This window comes from Ambystoma mexicanum, chromosome 4p (assembly GCF_040938575.1).
Source record: "Ambystoma mexicanum isolate Mex_15411 chromosome 4p, UKY_AmexF1_1, whole genome shotgun sequence".
Lineage (NCBI taxonomy): Eukaryota > Metazoa > Chordata > Amphibia > Caudata > Ambystomatidae > Ambystoma > Ambystoma mexicanum.
The window spans coordinates 346,420,462-346,443,680 of NC_090927.1; the positions used below are offsets into that span (position 1 = coordinate 346,420,462).

The window sequence follows — 23,219 nt, forward strand, 5'->3', positions numbered from 1 at the left end:
TGAGGGAGGAGTTTAGGACTCCCTGCACACGGTCTGCTTGGAGACCCATGTCACACTCTGAAATGATTGGCTGTGGTGACTGTCCCGGCGGGACAGGCACCCTGCTGTGTGATTGACAGCCAGGCTGTGTGAATGGGGGGAAAACTGCATAAAAAGCAGGAAAGGCAGAGTCACCACTGGAACGAAAGAACTGATGGAAGAGGACCCCTACCATGACTGAACCACCTGGTGAAGCCCTGCTGCAGGTCTGAATCCTCGTAATCCCAACGACAGAGAAGATCCTCCAGGAATCCTCTTCCCCTGAGCTGGTGGGACCAACCAGTCTGCCCAAACTGCAAGCCAGGACTCCCTTCTCTGGTCGAATTCGCTGTAAAGAGCTACAGTGGGCCGGATGGCCAGGAAGGTTGGACCCTGGAGTACACCTTTTATTTGTTGCTTTGCTCTGCTGCTGGCTTCTTCCCTGGGTAGTGCAGGACCCTCCAGTCTTCCTACTTTGTGTCAGTCTGACAGTCACTTCAGGTACTGTGAGCCTGCAGGAACTACCAGGAACGTCAGCCTCAGCTACAGCTTCTCCATTGAAAGGTACTGTTCAAACCCGGTTGTTCGTTTCGTTCAGCCGCGGTGAAAGTGTGTGAAATCTTTCTCCAATCCAAGGGCTTGTCCTTCTCTACTCTTTAACCTAACTTTTCTGCCGACCAACTTCATCCAGAACTCTTGGCAAAGACTTGACCGCGAACTACCCTGAACTGTGTGATCTTGAGCAAAAGACTTTTGTCCTATTGACTCTGGCCCTAAGCCTTTTTGATTTGATTCCATCACTGTAGTTCCTCTTTCTAGATTGCCCTGCTTACTTACCTGTTGGTGCTGTTAAATTTCTACCTAACTGTCTTTCCCTTCCTTTTAAATTTCTGGAGTGCCATTTTGCTCCCACTTCATTTTGTGAGTTTATCTTGTCTGGAACCTATTGGGAGTGGTGTGGTGTATTAAGAGTGTGCTTTTTAAACTGCTTTACTTTAGTGAAATGTTATACAACTGATGTGTAAATAAATGTATATTCTTTTACTCAGAAACCTTGAGTCAGTGTTTGTTTGAATCATAGTAATTGCTGTCCTTTGTGTAACTATTGATACCGCTCCCTTGCTCTTGAGATAAGTCTGGCTGCTCAGCCATCTCTACCACTTTTACTGTGTAGTACAGGCTTGTACCAAAGGTGAATTTGTACTGTCACTTGTAGTCTTAATTGTGTGTGGTGTTCACAAAGGGTACTGCATATAATTCTGCCCAACAGTCAACATAGTCGACATGGAGGTGTTGGAATGGACCAACTGGGCGAGGTATGGCTCCTCTCACAACTCTCAATGTATATCCTGCAGTAAACTCCTTACAAGTCAGACAATTTCTCATAAATTCGGCCACGTGATCTGCCAAGTTAGGACAGAACCATGTTTCTTCAATATTGGCGACAAGCACCTCCTTCCCTGTATGTGTGGGATAATGGGCAAGTTCTGTGTGCAATAATTCGAGTGGCATAACCACCTTCCCTGTGTTATTTTGCCACCATAGGGCATCTGTCAGAGATACTGTACACCCCCTCCTAAGCCACAGGTCCTTCTGCCTTTGTGCAGTTCCCTGCAGCTCCATTATTTGTGTCACTGGTAATATATTGTACCCCTCCTTCAGTATCATTGTCCTTGCATAATCACATGCGTATGACGAAGCCTCCATTTCTAGAAGGTCCCCAAAATATGCGGCACATTTTGCTTCAGCATCTGCTGCTGCATTTCCCCTTGAGATAGGGTCCTCCCCTCTTGTGTGTGCTTGGCATTTTACTATTGCTAGTTGCTCTGGGAGATGTATGATGTCAACCAACCTGCCCAATAGAAGTGCGTGCTACACTGGGTTATCCATCAGCACGCCTGAAGCCCCTCCTCATCCAACATGACAGCCCTGAATGTACTGTGGATATCACGTAGGCTGAATCAGAGTAAATCGTCATCTCCTTTTTTCTGCTGTGCTCCAATGCCAATATTAAGGCCACTAATTCTGCTGCTTGTGTTGAATAATGTGATGGCAAATGTGTGCTGGCCACTACCTCACTCGTCCCGTCATCCTTTAATCTCACCACTGCTGTCGCTTATTCTTACCCCATCTGCCTGGTCAATTATTGAGACTCATCAATGTAGAGCATGTCTCCCCCCACCCCAAAAAGTGTGTCGTCCTCTACCTCAGAAGTGTCCGTGAATTCTTCCAAGTTTGCTGTGTAGTTATGTGCGTAGTCCCCCTCATCTAGAACGTCAGTGATAAATGTCGCCGGGATAACAAGTGTGCATCTCACTACCTTGAGGACTGGGTTGGATAGTAACACGCTCATACACTGATGCTCTTTTTGACGTCGGTGTGCTTTTTGGTCTCTCCAGTATTGAGAAGAGAGCATGCTCCACGCAAAGAGTGGTGCTGCATCCCTATTAATACTGATCTGTCTACTGCAAATGCGGCGGCAGCCAATGTCTTCTCATATGGATAGGGTCCTCTCATTGCAGGGTCTAATTTCCCACTGTAGTATGCTAGTGGCTTGTGTCCCAGGCTAATCTTCTGTGTCAGTACTGCTGTCATTACCATCGGAGTTGGAAAACGGGAAGAATTCCTTTTGATAGTCCGGGATCCCTAGCACTGGAGCAGTGCATAATGCTTTATTCAGCTTGTTAAATGATTCAGTCATTTTGGTTGTCTATTGTATTATTTTCTCCCCTTTCTGTGCTTCCTTTAGTGCAGTTAGTAAGGGTCTGGTGTATGTGCTGTGGTGAAACACTGATGCCCTGCAATAATTGCATAGTCCCAAGAACTGCTGCATCTCTCTGGCTGTTGTGGATTTTGCTGTCTTACGTATTGTCTCCGCCCTCTCTGGCGACACTCGTCAGCCACTTAGGGAGATCTGTCCAATGTACAGGGCCTCTGTCTGGCAATATTGCTTTATGGCCTTGTCCACCTTTTATCTCGTGTCTAACACTGTCCGCATGTGTACTGTAAGGGACTCATGGTGGCAACAGTAAAGACAGACACAAGTCATTGCTGCAATGGTTTCATAGATACCTTTGCCTGCCTTTCTTGAGAGTGGGTACTGTTCTACTAGTGGTAAGATCGCTCCTGGCTTCAGCTTTATCTTCACTTCTCCCACCCCCTTTAGAAGCCCTACATCATAGCGACTAGTGGTCCATAAGATGCTGGGTACCTTGACCAAATCCTCCCCGAGAAAGGTTGATGATGCTTTCAGAGCCATCGCCATTCTCTATGGTACCTCCCTTTTAATGTATCCTCACCCAATATGTGATGCTCATTTTGAACACCATCTGATGGTCTGATCTGTTGTCCATGAATAGTTCTTGCTCTGTCACTGTGGTCAACCTGTATCCTTCAGCTATGACGATCACTGCTCGCCATGATCACCCTGTCCCATGCACTGCTACCAACTGCCTCTAATAATTCTAGTAGCACTAACCTCCCTTCCTCTTGATCTTATGGTATATGTGGTCTGAACAGGAACTCATTTGGATTGCGCCACATCTTCCCCTGAATCCCTGGGAGCCATGCTATTGCAATTTCAGTCCCATATTGGAACAGCTCCTTGTCCACGTACACCTCTCTCTGTACCCTTTGTCCACAATAAGCTTGAATGATTTCCCTTACATTGAGGTGGTGTATCCCTGGTGTGGAGCACACTATCCCCTTGTCCGTGAATGAAACCGTCATGTTAAGTCTGCTCATAATGTCTCTCCCCAGTATGTTTACAGGTGTCTGTTGGGAGTAAAGTAGGGGCAAGGATAGATCATGTTCCCCTATAGAAAGTATGATATTGTCAGTGAAAGGAACCACTTCTGTAGCCCCAGAGAATCCTTAAGCATGCATGGCATCGCCTAACAACCTATATTTCCTCTCCCAGAGACAGGATATAGTCACCCCAGTGTCCACAAGAAAGGAAAATGTTTTGTCAACTATCGTCACCCCTATGCATGGCTCCTTCTCAGGCTTGGGTGTAATCGACGGGATACAACACATAGTTTGTCGGCTGTCCTATTGAGGGTATAATGTAAGGAACTCACGGTGGCAACAGTAAAGACAGACACAAGTGATCACAGTTCAAGCGTGTTTATTAAACTGTATAAATGGGTGAGAAAAATGCCTAAACCTAAATCTAAAATGGGAGCAAGCCACAACCATCAAATAATAATAAGACAGTCCTAGTGGTGTCTTGTCAATAGAAAAGGGCTTATACTAAAAAATAATAAAAATCTGTTGCCAATCCTTTCCTCTAAGTTGCATAATAATGTGGGATAATGTTCACCAGAAAAGAAAGAGGTGTTCACAAAATGTAAGTCAGTATGGTATAACTAGGGTCTCCCTTCTCCACTTTTCTAGCACGGGACAAGGCAGGACTCTCGAGCACAGCACACTCATGGGCTTCTCCAGCACGAGCTTACAGTTTATTTCCAAAATAACAGGGCTTTCTGTGCCTAAATCTCTTTTACACCAAGTCTCTTGCCTCAGAGGGCCTGATGTGCTATAAACAACAAAACAAAAGTTCCTTTCAGTAATCTTCCAATCGGGTGAAATCCCTTCACCCGTGAATCCCCCTCAACTGGGCTCCGATCCTTTCGCAACGTTGGCCTCCCACTGTCGGGTTCACTACAGCCTTTCGTTCAAGATATCCGCAACTAAGAGTCTAAATGCCTATTTAAACAACCGTTCATTGTAGACATCCCTAAACCGGGTTCACACTTGTCGACACACTGTATACAGGGTGGTACATTTTGCTCTAATTTACGGGCAAACCTCAGCTGGGTTCACATTTGCCAGTTTAACACAGTTAACTTGCAGGATTCACTTCCCTTAGCTGTTTCTATCCCCCCGGTCAGGCTTTCTCTTAGCTCCCAGTCAGGCTTTCTCTTAGCTCCCCGTTAGGTTCACACATTCAGTGCTCGCTTGGCATTTCCCTCAGCCGGGCACAAACAGCTGTTTCATAATGTCAAAACTTTGGTAATGGGTTAAGGACTTTTGATTGTACAAGGGATTTTGGCTCGACCTTGTATGACCACCTTAACTCTCTATGCTGGCCTTTCCTTTGGCCTCTTGGTACTATAATGTTCACAAGAAAAGGGGACCAGCGAGAGTCTTTTCAATGGGCACCAATGTGGCGCCGGACCACTCTGCAGCTGTTCTTTCCCTGGGCTTTAAAAGTTCATTAGCACTCAAGTTCTTTGGTCATATGTTGCCGTTTACAACCTTTGCCCAACACTGTTCGGTTTATTATCGGTTCTCTCTCTGACTCATCGGCTGTGCTGTCGTTTCTTGTCTCTGGAGTCAAGGATGGTACCGTGGTAACAAGCGCATCTCCCCACCCCGGTTATCAGTGCAGGAGGGTCTCATGCACTGTTGACATCTGCTGTACCACAGGTCAGCTGTAGTGCCCGGTCTTATGATTCCTTTCATGGAGGCTTCGCTGGTCTGAGTCAAAAATGGCAAAGGCACTTCCCTCGTCGTTGTCCTATCCGGTCTCGCTGCCTTTCTTCTCCATTTGAACTGCTGTCCTGCGATAGCTGCTTCCTCATAAATTTGTCCTTGCTCAAAGTGTGCTCTTGTGCTCTGCCTTTTATCCCTGTGGGGAAGGGAAAGGGCCGTCAGGTGTGTGTAGTTATTGTCAATTGCCTAACTCTGCCTGACCCTTGTGTTGGGACATGTCAGGTAATTGGCTGTAGTGTTAGTCCGTTGTCTTTCATGGTGTAAGAAAGTGTTTGTCAGAAAGGGGGTGGGGTAGAGCTTCTCAATATCTTATGGGGTTGGATGGGGAAAAGTTGTTATAAGGAAGGGCATACTGCATCTCACCCATCAGTGTCCCACTTCCACTTTCCGAAGACCCCCCATCCAGGTGATTCTCCCCCACTGGTCCACCCCAGGAACTAGATCCAATAGCAATAGCAATGGCTGTGTCCTGGTCACCTGGATGACAGATCTCTGGGGGCTAGCAGCTGAGACACCTTTCTCACAATAAGGACATCCCATTTCCCCAAAAATGGGTTGTTCCGCACCATGTTGGACCCCCCCAAGTTCCTAATTGGGGCTGCTGCCAAGGAGTCTGTGCATTCCATTGTGCCGTCTTTTGGTTGAGCGCTATTCTGTGCCTGCGGTATCCGCTGTGCTGTGTATGCATGCTGTGTGTTACCTTGCGTCTGTGGTGACTACAAATACTGCGGTATAGGTACTTGCATCTGTGGTGCCTGTGTCATGGGCAGCTGTGGGTATCCGTTCAGTGCCGGTCCTTGTTGTTGTGTTTGGTCCTTTGTATAATACTCGTCCTGTTCCCCTTGGTATGCTGGCTGGTATTGCATCCTCTCATTCTGTGGCATCCCCCTGCTTCTGCACACTCTCGAAATGTGCCCTATATGTACGCATAACCAGCACTGGGGTGGCTCCCTCCCCTGTTCTTGGAAACCCCTGGAAAATCCCCCTGGGCCCTGCTGCACCTGCTGCCTGTATCCTCGAAACCCCCCCTGGAAATCCCCCTTGGTTGTGATGTATCTGTGGCCCGTACCCACGTCCTCTAGGTGTTCCTCCTCTTCCTCGACACTCATGCTGCACATTCCCCCGCCTCATGAATCCTACTTCCGCGGGTGGCGGTGCATACTGTGGCTGTGTTGTCCCATGTCCCCCAGTGCTCGTCAGTACCACCCTTCTATGGCATATTTAGATAGCTTTCTCTGTACCAACTTCGCTTCCTCCTGCTTCCTCTCCTCACTCTTTTTCCTTGTGTTTTCTTGCAGTAGCCTACCATGGTGTACTAGCATGAGCTGTATATCTGGCCACGGTTTTGAATCATCTGAATGTAGTGTAAGGGATCTTCGTCTTCCCCCATTTGTGTCTTTAGAGCTTGCCATGCAACTGCTCGGCAGTTTGCAAATGGGAAACCATTATGCGCCGTGTCCTGGTTGGTTACTCTGGATACCCCACCCTTCTCCATACGTCATCATCGGCCTCCCTGAGTATTTCCACTAGTAGCCCCTTTACGTCCCCTACTGCTAATTTCTGTCCCACTGTCATTCGTTCCATTTCATATATCCACTTGCCCTCAGCCGCGGTTAACGAGGGTAGCCTACACCTCAAGTTTTCTTTATCTATGTGTATCCATGGTATATAGTGAGGTCACCCCCCCCTTCTCCAATGGGGGCAACTGTGTGAACCTGATCTCCCCATTTGCTTCTCGTGTCAGTTGGATCTGTCTGTCTGCTCCCCGAGTGTATTGTAGGCCTGTACATGCTATGGCCTTCTCACCCTTCCTTCGTCCAGGGAGATCCCGGAGTCTCTCGATGTATGTGATAAAGTTGTCAAAGCTGTGTGATGTGTCTGGTCTGTGATGATTGATCATCCCTATCATCCTTAAATGCTCCTGTATGCTTTCCACCTTCCCATGCTACGCTTTTCTCTGCACTGTTCCCAGTGGATCTGTGCTTGGGTTGCCACACACCTCGTCCCCACTTCCCTGTATGTCCTCTTCTGAGTCGGTGTCCATTTTACTGCAAGAATCGTCCACAAAGCTCAGTCCCCTAGAGTCCATGCCGGTATTGGGCTTCCCTGTGAAGTCGATGTCAATCATGTCTTGCCCACCTCCTCCCCGAAGGACCCAATGCCTGTTCCGTCTGATATGTCGGCAGTCTATCCTGTGTAGTCATGCTGTCTGTCTCCCTTCATCTACCCCCTCCTGATTTTCGATCTCTTCTAGCTCCCTCCTCCTCCTTTCATGCTGCTCCTGCTCTTTCTCTTTCTCCCTTTGCCTGTCTCTGTGCCCTCTCTCATGCCTCTCTTGTGCTTCCTTTCCCCTTCTGTCTACTTCTTCCATTATCTCTGCCCAATCCTTTCGCTTTGCTGGTCCACTTAAGGCCCTCCATTTCTTTGGTCGCCCCCGCTGCTTCTCCTGTTGTCTTCCCAACTAGTTTTAGGAGAAACCGTCCCCCTACCCACTTCATTGTGACTGTGCCCTCTAGCCCCTTTTTGTGTCCTACTGAGCCTCACCGTTTGCTCTCTTACCGCTGTTCATCTGTCCGATCCCTTTCTGCCCCTCCTCATTGGTATACGGATGAGGTTTAAATACTGGATTTGAATACCCTTCTGCTGCCTTTAGCTCACTTAGTGGGTAAAGCCCTTGCTCATCGTCTTTGTCCCCTGCTTTATCACTCGCAGGAGAAGGTGTGGGAACGAAAGGCGGGGACACTGGCCTGATGTCTCCCGTTGGTTTAGCATCCATCAACACCTCACTGCTTCCCCCCTCGCCCTCCAGGAACATCCGCCAGTGCTCGAATATCGCCATAGGATTGGCTAATTTCTTTCCCTTAAGTGTCCTGTAAGTGTGTCAATAGTGATTGCTGAACATCTTTGGAGAAACTTGTGCATTGTGGCTATGGCTTAGTCATTTTACCCTGGTGCTTTCCGTCCATGCCATGCTATATTTACAAATCTTGTCCTTATAGGGAGGGAGGGTCTTACACGAGTGCTGTAGGGGTGTGTCCCCCCTGCACTTCCCTTGATACATTGTGATTATTCTTACGTGACCTCCAGTCGAGGTTTTAGACACTCTGCTGGTGGGAAAAACACAGTAAATGGCAATTCTTTCAACTTTCCTCAAGCCTCCATGCACCACCCTTCTACAATTCTCTGCCTCCTCAGGTACACCCACCAATCTTGCATTTACACCTTTCACGCACTGCAGCTCGACAACCTCCTCTGTCAATCTAAAGTTTCTGAACACCGCGCCTACTCCACCTCGTGCTTTCCAAGTCCTATGCACAAACCTACCGGGTGACGTCACCAACTCACTAAACAAGGAAGTGCTAAAGATTACTTACAGCGCGCACAATGCTAGATTCCTGTTGCACAAAAATATCCACAGCCTCAACATGAACCCACAGCTATCTTACTGCCTCCTAACAGGGGATACCAATATTCTTTGTGTTCAATCTGTACCTACAGCATCACCTTGTAGATTAAACGTCTGTGGGATTTAACCAGACAAATCACCTTCCGCAATCTAGGCCCGGTCCCTTTGCTAAACCTTAAACGGGGATACCATGATCTATGACCCAAGCTAAAATGCTAAACCCACAGGAAATCCAATATTCAGACAACGTTTGGCATCCATGCCCTTAAGTCAGTATTCTAGGTTATTCACCAGAAACATTTCCTTCAAGACCGAATGTGCCCTAAACACAGAAATGACATCTACCTCTACTCCGTTCCCTCCTAAGCTTGACACTACTCGACACTGCCAGCCAATACTCGATAATATTCCAATGGTACTCAATAATACACAGTACTACCCTCGCACCCCCCGTTACTTTCCCTCTCCCCTTAGTTGCCGTTTGGCTGGGTCAATACTTACACTCCATGATCTGCTGATGCAGTTCAGCTGCCGGGTCACCCAAAGCTGCTAAACCACCCCTCTGGTCTGCAGGACTCCTCACGGACTTCAAGCTGGATATTTCCAGGATATTTCCAGGCTGGCTCCTGATGGCCTTTGCATGGGGTGCGCTTTCCCCATCTTCTCGAAAACCGCACGGAGTCCCACAGCCCTCTTGGCGCTGCCCCAGGAGAGTTGGCTTTGTGCAGAACACGTGTAGCCCAACAGTCCTCTGCTACCAACTTGTTGGAGAGAAACCCAGTATGCCAGAGAGGTCTGGGAAGGGCTAGGAACTTACTAGTTTGGCTCTCAAGGGCCCAACAACCCTTTCTCCAGAATAAACAGAGGATTCAGCCAAGGTCAAGTTGGAACTGTTGTTTATTGCAAAAACTGACATGGACCATACAGGACAATCACAATTCTCCAGTAATTCTCAATTTCACAAGACATGCTTCACATGTTTGATACCAAATGGCGTCATCACCTGGGCCCTCCCCCAAAAACCTATCCCCTTCTCTGGTTGGTTGCTTGGAATAGTATACCCTATAGCGGGTCAGTATACATCTAATTCTACTGGACCTTCTATGTCATGTGGCTAACCTACCCCGTGCCCAAGAAATTATTTATTAAATTGTTGCAGGGTCGTAGACTTACCATTGGCCCTTGCCCTTTGCCATCCATCCCTAGATTTCTGTCTCTTGATTGGTTAGATCCGGTATCCCCAGGCCTGGGAGCCAGTTCGGTTCTCAGCCCTCTGTGCACCTCTTCAAGGTGATGTGAAATGACTATGTGCCCCAAACGTATCTGGTAGAAACACCACCTTTGCATATGAGAGTGTGCTTCATGTTGAAACATTTGTTTGACATCTCGCCTGGGTGGCTGAGAACGGTTCGTCTGCACCTCACAGTTTATACCCATTGTCTAGTTCGGTTGCATCACGTGGTTGTAACCACACAATGGAGCTCTTTGGGTCTGCATTTATGAGCATTTAATCTGGTTTCCTGCAGCTGCCCCTTGTCATTTGAAGATTGGAATGCGCTTGTTTATCTCAGACCTTGGCTGTGAGCTTGGTCTTCCCGCATCATGCAGCCTGAGTCTGCTTTGCTTGTATGGTGTACTGCATTTTACTGCCTTCTGTGATATTCATTAGACTTATAATATGATTTTTACGCACTTATATTGTGCTATGTTTCCTATAGATTAGTCGTACATGGTCCTACCTGTCTACATTTATACGCCTGTAGTTCCATGGGGTTAATTACCATAAGCATCTGCAAGCTTGCTCAGGATCTTCTGTTGTCTTGTGTTTAGCGTTACTGCACTTGGCTAATGAGGAAAATAATGAAAGCTTTGACAGTATTTATATGTATCTGCCCTCTATCTACCTAACTGTGTAAGCATGTTCTTAGTGTAGACGAGTGAGTGTTTAAGCTGTCCATGGTTGCGAGTGTTCTTTGTGGCTAACGCAGCTATGTCATGGTGTCACTAATGACGTCAGCACTGTGGCTTCTTTGGTGTTTAATCGATGCCGTCCATTATGGTGTTCGGATCCATGATCACTGTTGAATCACCTGTATCCATGAGTATATGAACTGGATAAGGTTGGAATGACTGTCTGAGGGAATACCTCTCTGCATACGTGTCAGTCGGTGGTGCACTTGAGGGTTGTCCAAATGACGAGTGACTTTGGTCGTTTGTGACTTTTCGGCCCGTCATGTCCATGGGGGTGAGGAGGGACATTCCTGGGACCCTCTCTTCATGACCAATACACTTTTGTCTGTCTGCACAGCCTCTCAGTTGGGTGATGATTATGGAAACATGGTATGTAACCGCGTAGAAATATAGTGCAATATGTCCTAATCTCACTTGACATTTCTCTCAATTGTATCAATCTGGTGAGGTTAGGAATATTTTGACAAATAGGGTCCCATTTTTTCTGGTAATGCGTTTCTCCAATGTGGTCTCCCATTTGGGGGAACTGTCCTTTATCAGTTTGTGTATGGAAGAGATCTGATTTTTGGATCCTGCCTATGTGACCAGGAATTTTTCAAAGTGGGTGAGAGCCCTCAAGGCAGTTGCTTTATTATCTGGGTTCATGGCCCAGTGACGAAGCTGATAATAATGGTGCCTTTTCTTTTCACTTATTAGGAAGGACTGTTACAATCCTTAAAAGAAATAATTTCGGATCCGTGGAACATGTCGCTCTGTTTACTGCAGCCCGCTTTCCATCATTGTTTTAATGCATTTACCTTGCCCTGAGAGTACTGGGGATTCCCAAAAAGAGGGTTGAAGGATAGGATGACATCCCATGCATGATGATTAGCTTATCCTATGTGTCTCCAACCAATTTTGTAATGGTTCTCGAATACATGTTACTGGGCCTATCTTCTTCATGAAGCATAGGACCTCATCTAGAGACTTACCGATGAGAGCTCTCGCCATTCTGACCCAAGTTCTACTGTAGTCTTTTGAGAACCATTCCAGAATTGGCCAAATTTTTGTAGCCTCACAGTAGACCATGAAATTTAGAAGGGCTGCATATAGTTTGTCCATGGAGGAGGTAAGCATGACAACCAGATATTTTATACCTCCCTTCACCCACTTGGAGGGTGAAAATGATTGGGACATGAATAATTCAGGCTCTTTCAGCGTTAGATTAAGTATTTCAGACTTGTCTATATTGACCTTGAGGCTCGAGAAACACCCAAAGGCCTCCATTTCCATCTCTACTGCCGGGAAGGAGTGTACTGTGTCCTTCAGGGGTAGGAGCATGTCGTCCGTGAAGGCTGAAACCTTGTGTTCTTCAACCCCAAATGGAATACCCCTTATCTCCACAGATTTCCACAAACAGAGGAGGAAAGTCTCCAGAAAGACAGCAAGTTGAGAGGAGAGACAGGGGGCAGCCCTCTTTAGTGCCTCAAGTAAGTTGAATTCTACTTGAAATGGTGCCATTTATAGATGGACAAATTGAGGGAGCAATGTAGTTGGCCCTCAATGTCTGAACATAAAAATGCCCAAAGCCCATTTCTCAGAGAGTAGCAAACTAGCAAGACCACTCTACACGGTCAAATGTTTTCTCTGTGTATTATGAGAGAAGGATGGATGGTGTGCCGTGATATCCACTTTTTCCATGAAATATAACACCCTTCTAATGTTGGTGAAGGTCTGGCAGTTTCTCACAGACGCTGACTGGTCTGGTTTTATTAGAGAAAGAAGCAAGGAATCTAGTCTGTTAGCTAAGACCTTAGTGTAAATGTTTGCATCTACATTAATAAGGGTATAGGGCGGTAGAACCTGCACCAGGTTTTGATCTTTGAAGGGCTTGAGAGTGAGGATTACCATGGCCCCCTCCTTTGAGGGAGTAATGTGGGCAGATAAGCAGAAGGAGTTGAAGTGTGGTGAATTTGGCGACTAATATAGACCAACATACTTGATAAAAAATGGCCAGGCAGCCATCAGGACCTGGGGATTTATTAATTGATAGGCTCTTGATAACCGCACAGACTTTCTTTTGAGATATTACTTCCTCTAAACTCTCCTGGTCCCATTGGGATGGCACTGTTTGAAGGTATTCGCCTTGCATGGTCGTTGACGCACATCCTGTTGTGTATAGGTGTCCATAGAATTTATTAAATCACACATATATCTCTGCTGTGTTTTGTAATTGTGTTACCGTTGTCAGTTAATGCAATGATCGATCTAGTGCCCCATTGTTCTCTAATGGTTTGAGAAAATAACTTGTCCACTCTGTTGACCTGAATATTGTAATGGTGGTTGGTGTGTAGTAACTTTCTCTGTTCGTCTGGTTCTCAACAGATCCAGCTGCCCTGGTGCGCTTTGTATGCTTTTAGGTTTGCTCTATTTGGATTGTCTACCCTCGCTCGTTTCAGTGAGTGCAGTTCCTCCTCAGATCTCGCTCCAGAGATCTGAGTAGTTTGTCCCTTTGGGACATCAGGAAAATGAGTTCCCCTCAGATAAATGCTTTGAAGGGATCCCTTGTCATGCCTTCCGAGGTAAGGGAGGGTGGGTTGTTCACAAAATATTCCCCAATTACCTTCTCTATTTTTTCAGTGATCATTGGGTCTTCAAGATGCTCCATTGGGAAACTCCACTTCCAAATCGCACTTCTCACATTTGGGAGGTTGATCCTTGTGTGAAATGGAGCGTGATCGTATAAGGAAATTGAGCCTAACTCCACCTCCTCCAAACGGCCTAGCAATGCGGGCGAGATACATTAATGAACTATTCTTGAGAATGACTTGTGAATGTTCATATAAAAAGTAAACCCCTTCAGTGGGCCCTTAGTTTCCTTCCATGCATTTCTCAATGTTAGACTTTCCCTGCTCTATCCCATTGGGAGCTGCCTTGGCTTCTATCCAGCGAAGGCAACTAGGCCATTTTAAAATCTCCCATGCGGATTCTATTCCCCGTCGCGAAACCCTCCAGTTAAGTTAGGGTCGATCTAAGAATCTGTTCTGTCCCATATTAGGGGCATAGAGTGTAGCCAATGTGATCCTGTGAGCGCCATGGAGAAGATTCACAAACAAAAAGTGACCCCCTTTATCCTCCTTTGCCGCCCCAAATTGTATATGAAAATCATTACTGGAAACTAAAAGAACCTTGCACGTCTTGGTCAGAGAGTGGCTTGTACTATCCTTCTGTAATGTCTAAACCTTATTTTTGGACCCGTCAGTATTTCGAACATGTGTCTCCTGTATGGCGACCACATCTGCCCCGCCCCTCTAATATACTCATCCACATTCTTTCTCTTTGTTGGCGAATTAAGTGCCATTGTGTTCTGTGTGAACTGTAAGCATTTACCCATTCTTTCTGGAGACCTTCACATGTCCCCCAATGCCCCCATTCCCTTTTAGTGGGGATTTCCCATTGCTAAGGGCCTTCCCTTCATGGGTATGTTTGTAGTGTAATAGTAGGGAGCTGTAATCCCCAGTCCTGAACAACACACCCTCCCGCCTTCCCTTTGCCAAATAGTGCGCCATAAAACAAAACGTAGAACCCAAAACAAGAAACAATTAACTGAAAATTGAGCAGACGATGGTCAAAGCGCCCAGAGGCAGTGAGTTCCAATGACCCAGTTTTTGGCCGAGACAGCCCTTTATAACAATGAGAGCATGCTAAGGGTATCCACAGGGATCCAACCTACCAATGCAACTGTCCGATCCATTGGTCAGGCCACCACCTATTGCTTCAAGAAAAATATTATGGACGACATAAGTTGTAAAAGTAATATCAAAACCCTCTGATGCACTTGCAACTACCCCTTATCATCACAACAGCATTCTCAAGTAACTGCCTGGTCTCAGTCATCAAGAGTGGATGTCGGAAGTGTGTTGATGCGTATAATGAGGGGGTGTCTGAATATGTTGCCGTCTCTTCTCCCTAGTCCTGGATGGAGTCTGTGACCAGACCCAGGGTTTTTTCCTCAAAGTCGTCATTCGATGCAGAGAGGCAATCCCCTCTCCCCCCACTCCCTAGGGTTCTTCTTCTATTTGTAGGAGTGCCAATCACTCCCCACTGCCATGATGTGTCACTGCGTACCCTCCCAGGTATAAAGAAGGCCAAAAGGAAAAGTCCTATGGTATTTGATCTTCCTTTACGTAAGCTGCCTAACCACGGCACCCATTTATTATCGTTTCTGCAGGGTGGACATTGCTATATCCTGAAACAGGTGAACTTCCTTTCCATTCACCATAGGCATGCCTAGCTGCTGTTAAAATAGCCTCATTCTTGGTGTATGCTGTCAATGCAGCCAAAACATCTCTTTGTGAGGCATTGGCATCCTTTCTCCATGGTCCAACATGGTACAATCCGTCCAGTAGAAAGGAGTCAGGAGAAGCATCTCCCAGCAAGTCAGCCAAGAGAGTCTGGATTGTACTAGGTAGATCTTTGGTGACCATCTCCTCAGTTAGCTTCTGTAGTCGAATATTAGAGCATCGCAATCAGTTTTCCAAATCGTCGTACTGTAATTCTAAGGTTCTGGGATATTCTGCTTAAGTGCTTCATGCTTTCAATGTTTTTTTGGGCATCCTCTGAGATATTTTGTAAGGCCCTTTCATTTATGTCCGCCCTCTTCCAATTGGGCCATGTCCCTCCTTATCTCTGTAATGGACAGTTTATGTCGGTCTGGAAGAATTGAAACTCTTCCAGGAAAGATATCATGAAAGTTTCCTGGAACCCTGTCCGGCATTGCCGAAAATTCACTTTAGATGAGGCAGGCATTGTTGGAGCAGGTGGCTCTACCAAAGGAACCTTAGGTGGAGGTTCTGGCGTTCACTACCAACTTGCACTCTCCGAGGCTGCCGTGCTCTCATTTGGAATGGCCTTTTTAAAGGCAAAGCCAACAGGAGTATGTACCTACATGGGGATGCTGCCATATATTGGCAGAGCCAGCGTAGACACGTTTTCTTATAGTATCTTTACTGGAATTATGTGCAAAGCAAACATGAGTATATTCTGACATATATTGGTGCAGCCAACATGAAAATGTAAGGACACAGCCAGTGTAAACATGCTTTATACTGGCATATGTTGTGGGCAAAAGCATTGTGAAAATGTGTTGGGAAATGCTCCTGTGCACTGTTGATGACTTGGATTTATTGAATTTTTGCATTGGAGTTACCTTACAAAACTAATTCCAAAATGTCTTGCTTATTACCCAATATTTCACAGAAATGGTGTTCCCGGAGGTGGTGGTGTCGGGGGTTGGGAGAGTGGGGGTGGGGGGGTGTCAGCTTCGCTACGCTCGGTCGTTCTGACCTAGTTCTTTGAAATATTTACGCTCCAAAAAATACAGAATTCCTGATCTGCCACTGCCTCCGGCCACATTCTCCATAAGCACCAGCTGGTCAGTTGTATTCTTTGCCAGATCACTTCACGCTCATGGTGTTGAAACAAAAGGAACAGTTTACAAGCCCATCAGATACCCTGCATCCTATGGACGGTGGTTCAGATGGGCTGCCTTCTCAGTTTCCACAACAGCCCACATTTGGAATGGTGCTCTTGGACACTTGACAAGGACTGAGGGTTTTTATAGCATGTATTCACTCTCGTAGGACACGCCTGACAGACATGGGTATCAGGCCATCCTTACAAGAAGGGCAAAAAACGTCGCTCTCTGTGGTGCACAACTCTGTGTTAATTAGGTCACCATTGAGACAAGCCACTGCCTAAGGCCTGGGTAGCGGAACAGCTGCCCATCGCACTACACTATTCCACAAAGTTCTGCAGTCAACATAGGGAAGCCACCGCATCTGCAGACGCAGCATATTTCCAACCGTTAGGAAAATTGCCAATGATGGCCACATTTTACAATGGAGCATTTTATCAGAGTGATCCCATCTGCACTGTAGTGACCGGTGTCTCTGCAAAGGCCACACTTCAGCTGGTTGCTGCAGCACAAGCTGAATTTCAGGTACCAAAGAAGGCAGAATCAGCCATGGGTTACCCTCGGCCTGGCCCTTTGGCATCCCCTAGCTGCAGATAACTGGGTGCAAACAGGGGCACACACAGCAACTAACAAGTTAAGAAATCAAGTACATACATTTACTTCACAGAACTTATTGATCCAGATATCTATAGCTGAAGAAGGGCATATTATAGCCGGAAGCGCATAGTAGAAGACAGTGATTCAAACCAGCTTCCTATCAGGATATGACTCGATGATAATTAGACAAATTGTTAGGAAAACTAAGCATGTAACTCATAATTAAATAACAGACCCGGTCACCATCGAACAATGCCATGACTAAAGACATTGTACATTTTGTGTGAAATTTGTTTAATGAATTTTATTTGAAGAAGCAACGTATTTTGATTATTACTAAAAAGTTAGACTGTTAATGAAAAATCTAAAATCACATTACTTGATTTCTTAACTTGTTAGTTACTGTGTGTGCTCCTGTTTGTGCCTCGTTAGCTTTGAGGAGCCTATTTTTGTTTCATTGTACAGACCCGGTAGCACTGGTCCTAACAGGGCGCACCTGTAAGATTCACATGAAAGACACTTACCAGAGAACAAATACAAAGATTAATTTGATGAAATTGTGTGCACCTCTACATCCCACAAACTGCAGATAACTGGGCCCATCTCTACTCTTCCACACTGCAGTGACCGAGATGCACACACAATCGAAAATGAGGTTTGCCTCAAAAAGATCATGTCTCTTGCATTCACTGATGATGGTGCAATGTTTTTGCTGGGCTTTCTCCTGGAAGAAAGAGGTTCTTTACTCCTTCCCTGATACTGCATATTAGAACGAAACAACATTAACTGTTTCCTATCATAGCAAGTCTTTAGGCATGGTGGGCAAACCTTGCAACCAATATTACCCGTGCTCATGCAGATCTTCACTGTGGGGATGTGGGAGTCCCATGGTTGCCAGTGTTGAACACTGCCTGTTGATTGAGAAGTACCTAGTACATGAAGGATTCCGATCAGGGAAATGCACTGTACACTGAAACCTGACTCCCTGGGTTGAGGGGGCAAGAGAACCACTTACTGCAGCCTGAAACCCCACCCAGGACGGATTGAGAAACGTACTGAGCCTAAGAGTGCCAACATCCACTATCTACTTTACAGAAGGCTTCATAATCCAGAAGGACCAGGAGAAATGTGAGGCTCTTTGTGTGGGTAATACCTTCAGAGTGGCCAACCCGGACTATGAACTGATGCAACCTAAGCCATTTGAACTGAGGACCACAGTCCTTTCTTTGCACTGGACATCACGCTTCCTGCACACTTGGATATCCCCTTCAACCAGGGGTAAGATTTCAAGTTTCTACTAACCGGGTATAACAAGTATTTTGCCGCACTCGGTTATCTGCATCCACACAACTCACCATTTCTTACTCCCCAATTGTCAATTCTCACTCTCCAATGGCTAATTGCAAGTGAAAAGTTTAAGGCCTGCTTAAACCTTTTGCACTCTTAGTTTAGCACTTGATTCTGTTTGTAGAGCTTACTCCCAAACCTGAACCCCATCTTAGTTTAAGGTCCTTTGTTGGTCCCAGAGTATGCTAGGACATGTTCAGGCTTTCTGCATATTTCCCTCTCATAGGTTGATGCTTCGGCTGCATTCAGAGGATTTGAATAGCGTCCTTCCTCTTCTATAACTGCATTTATTCCTTTCTTGTGCACATTTCTACTTCTCAGGTCATTGTTGCCCTCTCGAATGCTACGCAATGTGTTCATTATACCTTGCCTCTCTTTCAGTTCAGATTAGACATGTTGCTGCCAGGAGAAAAAGATCACTTTAATTACCCATTAGTGCCCGGTGAGGGGGGTGAGGCGGCCTCCCAGCCAATGTGAAAGCTCAGAATGCGGGTATTACCACATTGTAATCCAGCTGCCATTTGCCTCCTCACGGTCGACACCCGCCTTCTCCCCTCACCGGGGAATCAGATAAGTCTTTCTCCAACCGTCTCTCCCATCCTCCCATCAACAGAAATCCCTGCCGCCCTCCCACCGCCACTTATCTTCTTTTCTGTCCATTTACCATTTAGAGAGCGGACCCGCAGGGAACACTTCCGTCACCAGCGCGTCCGCTCCTGATCTGCGACAGGCTGTCATGGAAAGGAAGAAGGGACTACATGTAGTCCCTTCTCCCTACCCATGGCAGCCATTTTGTTTGTTTACTTTTATCCCTATTTTTTGCAATGGCCGCCATGGAAAGGAAAAACGGACTTCGTTTTCCCTTCCCCGGTGGCCATTTTATTTACATTATTTATTTATTTTTCTGTTCCAAAACGCCAGAACGTTACGGAACAGAAAAAAAAATGCCTTTTAGTACCCCAGTCTAATGGCTGGGGGGAAGTAGTAATGGAAATAAGCCCCTCGCCTTTTGGAAATAACTGCATAAGGTAATGCCTCCACTATGGGCCCTGGGGCATTAGCTTATGCGGTAATGGCCCACAGGCTCTGGGCGTATTGCCTAATTGAAGCTCTTACAGCTCTTGACCACACATGGGGTGACAATAGGTACCCTACACCTAAGATAAATGATAGGATAATTGCCAGGGCTAAAGTCGAGGGTACATGCGGATGGACAGAGTCCACCCACTTTTTTCAGAGGGTGTACTCTGTCCCCCCAGCTAAAATGAGAAACATTGAATGTCCTCTTTGAATGTATGAATTAAAGCCGACCTCAGGGATCAAACTGCAGTCGTCAGGTCAGACACTTCACCACTGCACTGTATAACCTGATGAAAAATAAACAACTAAAGGTGAAATGTCACATTTCGGTACTGCAAGTTCCAGGGAAAACATTTGTATTGGTTCTTGGAGTTTAAAACACTCCATGCACACCTTTTAACGTTTTGAAAAACATTATAAAGAAAATATCCTCTCTTGTTTTGTGTGTGTGTTGATTTTATGAAAGGCAATGCTATTCGTCCCGTGCAATTTGGGTGGTTATGTAAAGCCAATTTAATTAAATGTGCATATTTCACCTTGATATGCTAATTTCCGGCGACGTTGCATCCCATTGCGTTTGTTGATGAATTCCCCCACTTTAATTTTTAGGACTTGACCCCTGATAATTGCCAACCTTACTGTGTTGACATCATTGCTCACTTTTAAATTCACGATTTTGCAAATATCGGAACATGTGTAACATGTTCATTTTAAATATATCCCTTTTCAGGTTTCAAAGAAATACAGTGAAATTGAAGAATTCCACCAGAAGCTGGCTCAACATTATCCTCAGGCATCCCTTCCCCCGGTCCCCAGGAAGGTATTGTTTGTCGGAGAGACGGACATCCGAGAACGAAGAGCAACCTTTGACGAGATCATGAGGTTTATCTCAAAGGAGGAGGGGCTTGCAAACAGCCCAGAGTTTCTGGAATTCTTAGGTAATGTAAAAACATTGACTCAAATTTACAACATTGGAAATTTTGTAAAACGTCCTTGATTTCTTTAATCGTAGAACAGTTTGTGCAAGAATAGGCAAAGCTATCCTGACACACAGTGGTGGCTGGTGAGTTTGAAAGCTGGTGGGGCGTAAATTTCCCAAGGTGAATTTTAGAGCTTGCGCGCACGGTACACGAGACCACACCACCCAAGGATGGTGCGGGGGGTTCTCCCCCCGTGAAATTCTTTGAAAAATTGCCTCCAAAATGTGCTAATTTACTGTCCAAAAAAACCACCGAAATATGACAAAAAGCATTAGGTTTTACATACTAATGGTGGTACGTAATTCTTACGTGCGCAAGTGTGATGGTGTGTTTTACAGCAACTTGTATTGTCTAGGTATGTCTGAATGTGGCCTGGCATGCTGAAATGTTATTACGTGTCTACGCTGGTCTACATTTGCTGCCAGTTGGACATGGTTTCATTGTGGCATGGCATTTTTAATAGCAAAGCATTAAGGTTCCTGTGCACTGTTGGTGACTTGCATGTATTGGATTGGTGTTACCCTACAAAACAATTGCAAACACTGTGGCTTTATAGCCAATTTTACTCAGAAAGTGTGCTGTATATTGCATTAAAACACATATTTATATCTTTCTCCTAGTGCAGTGTGCGGCATACCCCTCCAGCAGCACGTTTGTGCGTATTGCCCAAGCGTGACAATCTAGGCTGGCCCAGAGTGTGGCCTGACTCGTGATTTGTTGCTGAGTTGGAGGGGGGGGCCTCAGAATGGCTCGCAGGGGGACCCCAAATTTTGTGTTACGCCACTGGCTGCCACTCACCACATCTGTTATTCCTGTGCTATGTGTAACACTGATTTGCATTGCCCTGGGATGAGGGCATGCAATCTATGACTTTCCAGATGTTTTTGACTATGACTCACCATTCACCTGGGGCTGATGATAATTGTAATCCAAAATATCTGTTGTTGCAAACGTTGCAGACCCCCGCACATAGAATCTGCCCAACCACTGACAGAGGTATCATCTGACAAAGGTTTCAGATGGGCTAGACTGTGCAGCCATTTTGTCACAATCAGGTTGAGGCCCAGAGGGTCCCAGTTAAAATCCTTTGCTCAAATAAGTATCATCAAAACATTAGTAAACATAGAAGACACCAGGGCCAAACCTCCTATTCTATATAATGCTCGCCTCAGCGATCTGTTTTGATGAAAAGAATCGGATTGCCATTTGTCTGGGCGCCAGATCGTGAGTTAATCGCTCCACTCAGACCTGGTGCCACCCTGCACTTAGCAAGGGCAAAGAGAGTGGCAGAGTTTACCCAGCCCTTCATCTTTCCGAGGTAAATATGTGCATACCTTTATAGTGGGTAATACTAGCACCTGCTATTAGATCTGTTATTACAGCGCTTAGAAGCAGACGGAACCAGGCATGAAGCTCTAGACCAGTGCACAAATTATTCGCATTACTGTCACTATTATTATTATTTCGGATCAGTTTATAGCTCACAGTCGTATTTTACACAAAATGAATAACAAATGATGCTATTAGGAAGAAACCGCATGTGCTTGTGCAGAAAACATTGTTTTACACTTGTTAAACAATGGACGCAAACCATATTACTCTAATAACCCCGCTGTCCGCCGAGTATTTAACGATGCATTTGCTCTAGTATTTCACATTCATTTCTGGTTATTTAGCCTGTGTTAAATCCTTTTTCAATAGCTCAATTAATCCGAGAAGTACGGGAGCAGGCATAACCATCCATCACTGCTGAGGAACGCATAATGGAAGATTCAATTGTTTGCATTTTATTTCCTTGAAGAAATGTCCATTTATTAAGGATCTGGCACTGTTTCATAGGTGTGTTTGGTGATTAATATAGTTCAAACACCTTCAATCAGGTTATAACTCTTGCAACCCTCACGCCCCACAGACCGCAGCAATTGCCAATTCCTAATCTGGAGCACCGTTAGTCAAGGTCCGGCACTCTGACTGTGACCAGAGCAGCCCTGAGCCCAGGCCATCGCCGCTCGGCTGGGCTCCTGTCGTGCTATGCTAGCACTAGAGAGAGAGCCACAGCCAAATGCCGAAGGGCCTAGTAGTAGACATGCAGCACAGACAGTCAACTAGGCCCTGCATTGCCCAGGGCAGTGCTCGGACAGTCCTCCTCAGAGGCTCTGACCTGGAGCACTCCTGGGGGAATGTTGAAGGCCAGGTTGCCGTGTATTACATGGACAACAACAAACAATTTACTTACTGGCTTTGGCGGGAAAACTTCTTCGGCCTGCTGTAGTGGGCAGATCAGCTACACTAGTCACGACTCAGTCGAGCAAATGATGATCCAAAGGTGGCGCACGCACCATGCGCCATCACCCCACCCCCACTCAAATGTCATTGGCTGGCAAACAGCCAATGACATTTCTGTATCTATGCTCCAAGAGGCAGAGCAGATCATGGAATCTTCGGTACGCTGTTTGCGTATATATTATCACTGGCGGGGCCAGCACTCAAACGCCCCGCCAGCCTCCTGGGTTAAATGGGTTTTACGTAAAGTGCGTGGAGCTACAAGCTCCACGCACTTTACAATAAGAAAATCAGCGTAAAATGGGACGCGCCCCGCTGTGGCTGCCGGCCCTGATAAGGCAGTCACAGCTGAGCTCCATTTATTTATTTATTGTGATTTTGTAGCGCGGCACGCTGCATGGCTGCACTGCTGCTGGCAAATGTCAATGGCAATTAACACACAAACGAAGAACTTCTGAATCTGAGTAACAGAACAGAAGTGTTGAACTTACTTATATGTTGGTGGGGTGGATTGTGGGGAGGGCGGCGCCCCCCCGCCCTATGAAAGCAGCCGCCACTGCTGACATACGTAAACATATTATCGACC

The 23,219-nt window shown here is 46.1% G+C and overlaps 1 protein-coding gene across 2 annotated transcripts in view; it reads left to right on the forward strand.

Moving 5' to 3' along the window:
- The window catches only part of HS1BP3 (HCLS1 binding protein 3), a 693,029-nt gene that overhangs the window by 209,702 nt on the left and 460,108 nt on the right, over window positions 1-23,219 (forward strand). For both annotated transcript variants that reach the window (XM_069605896.1, XM_069605895.1), the window contains exon 3: window positions 20,101-20,308. In XM_069605896.1, the coding sequence (XP_069461997.1) occupies window positions 20,101-20,308 (208 nt within the window). The remainder of the gene's footprint in view (window positions 1-20,100; window positions 20,309-23,219) is intronic.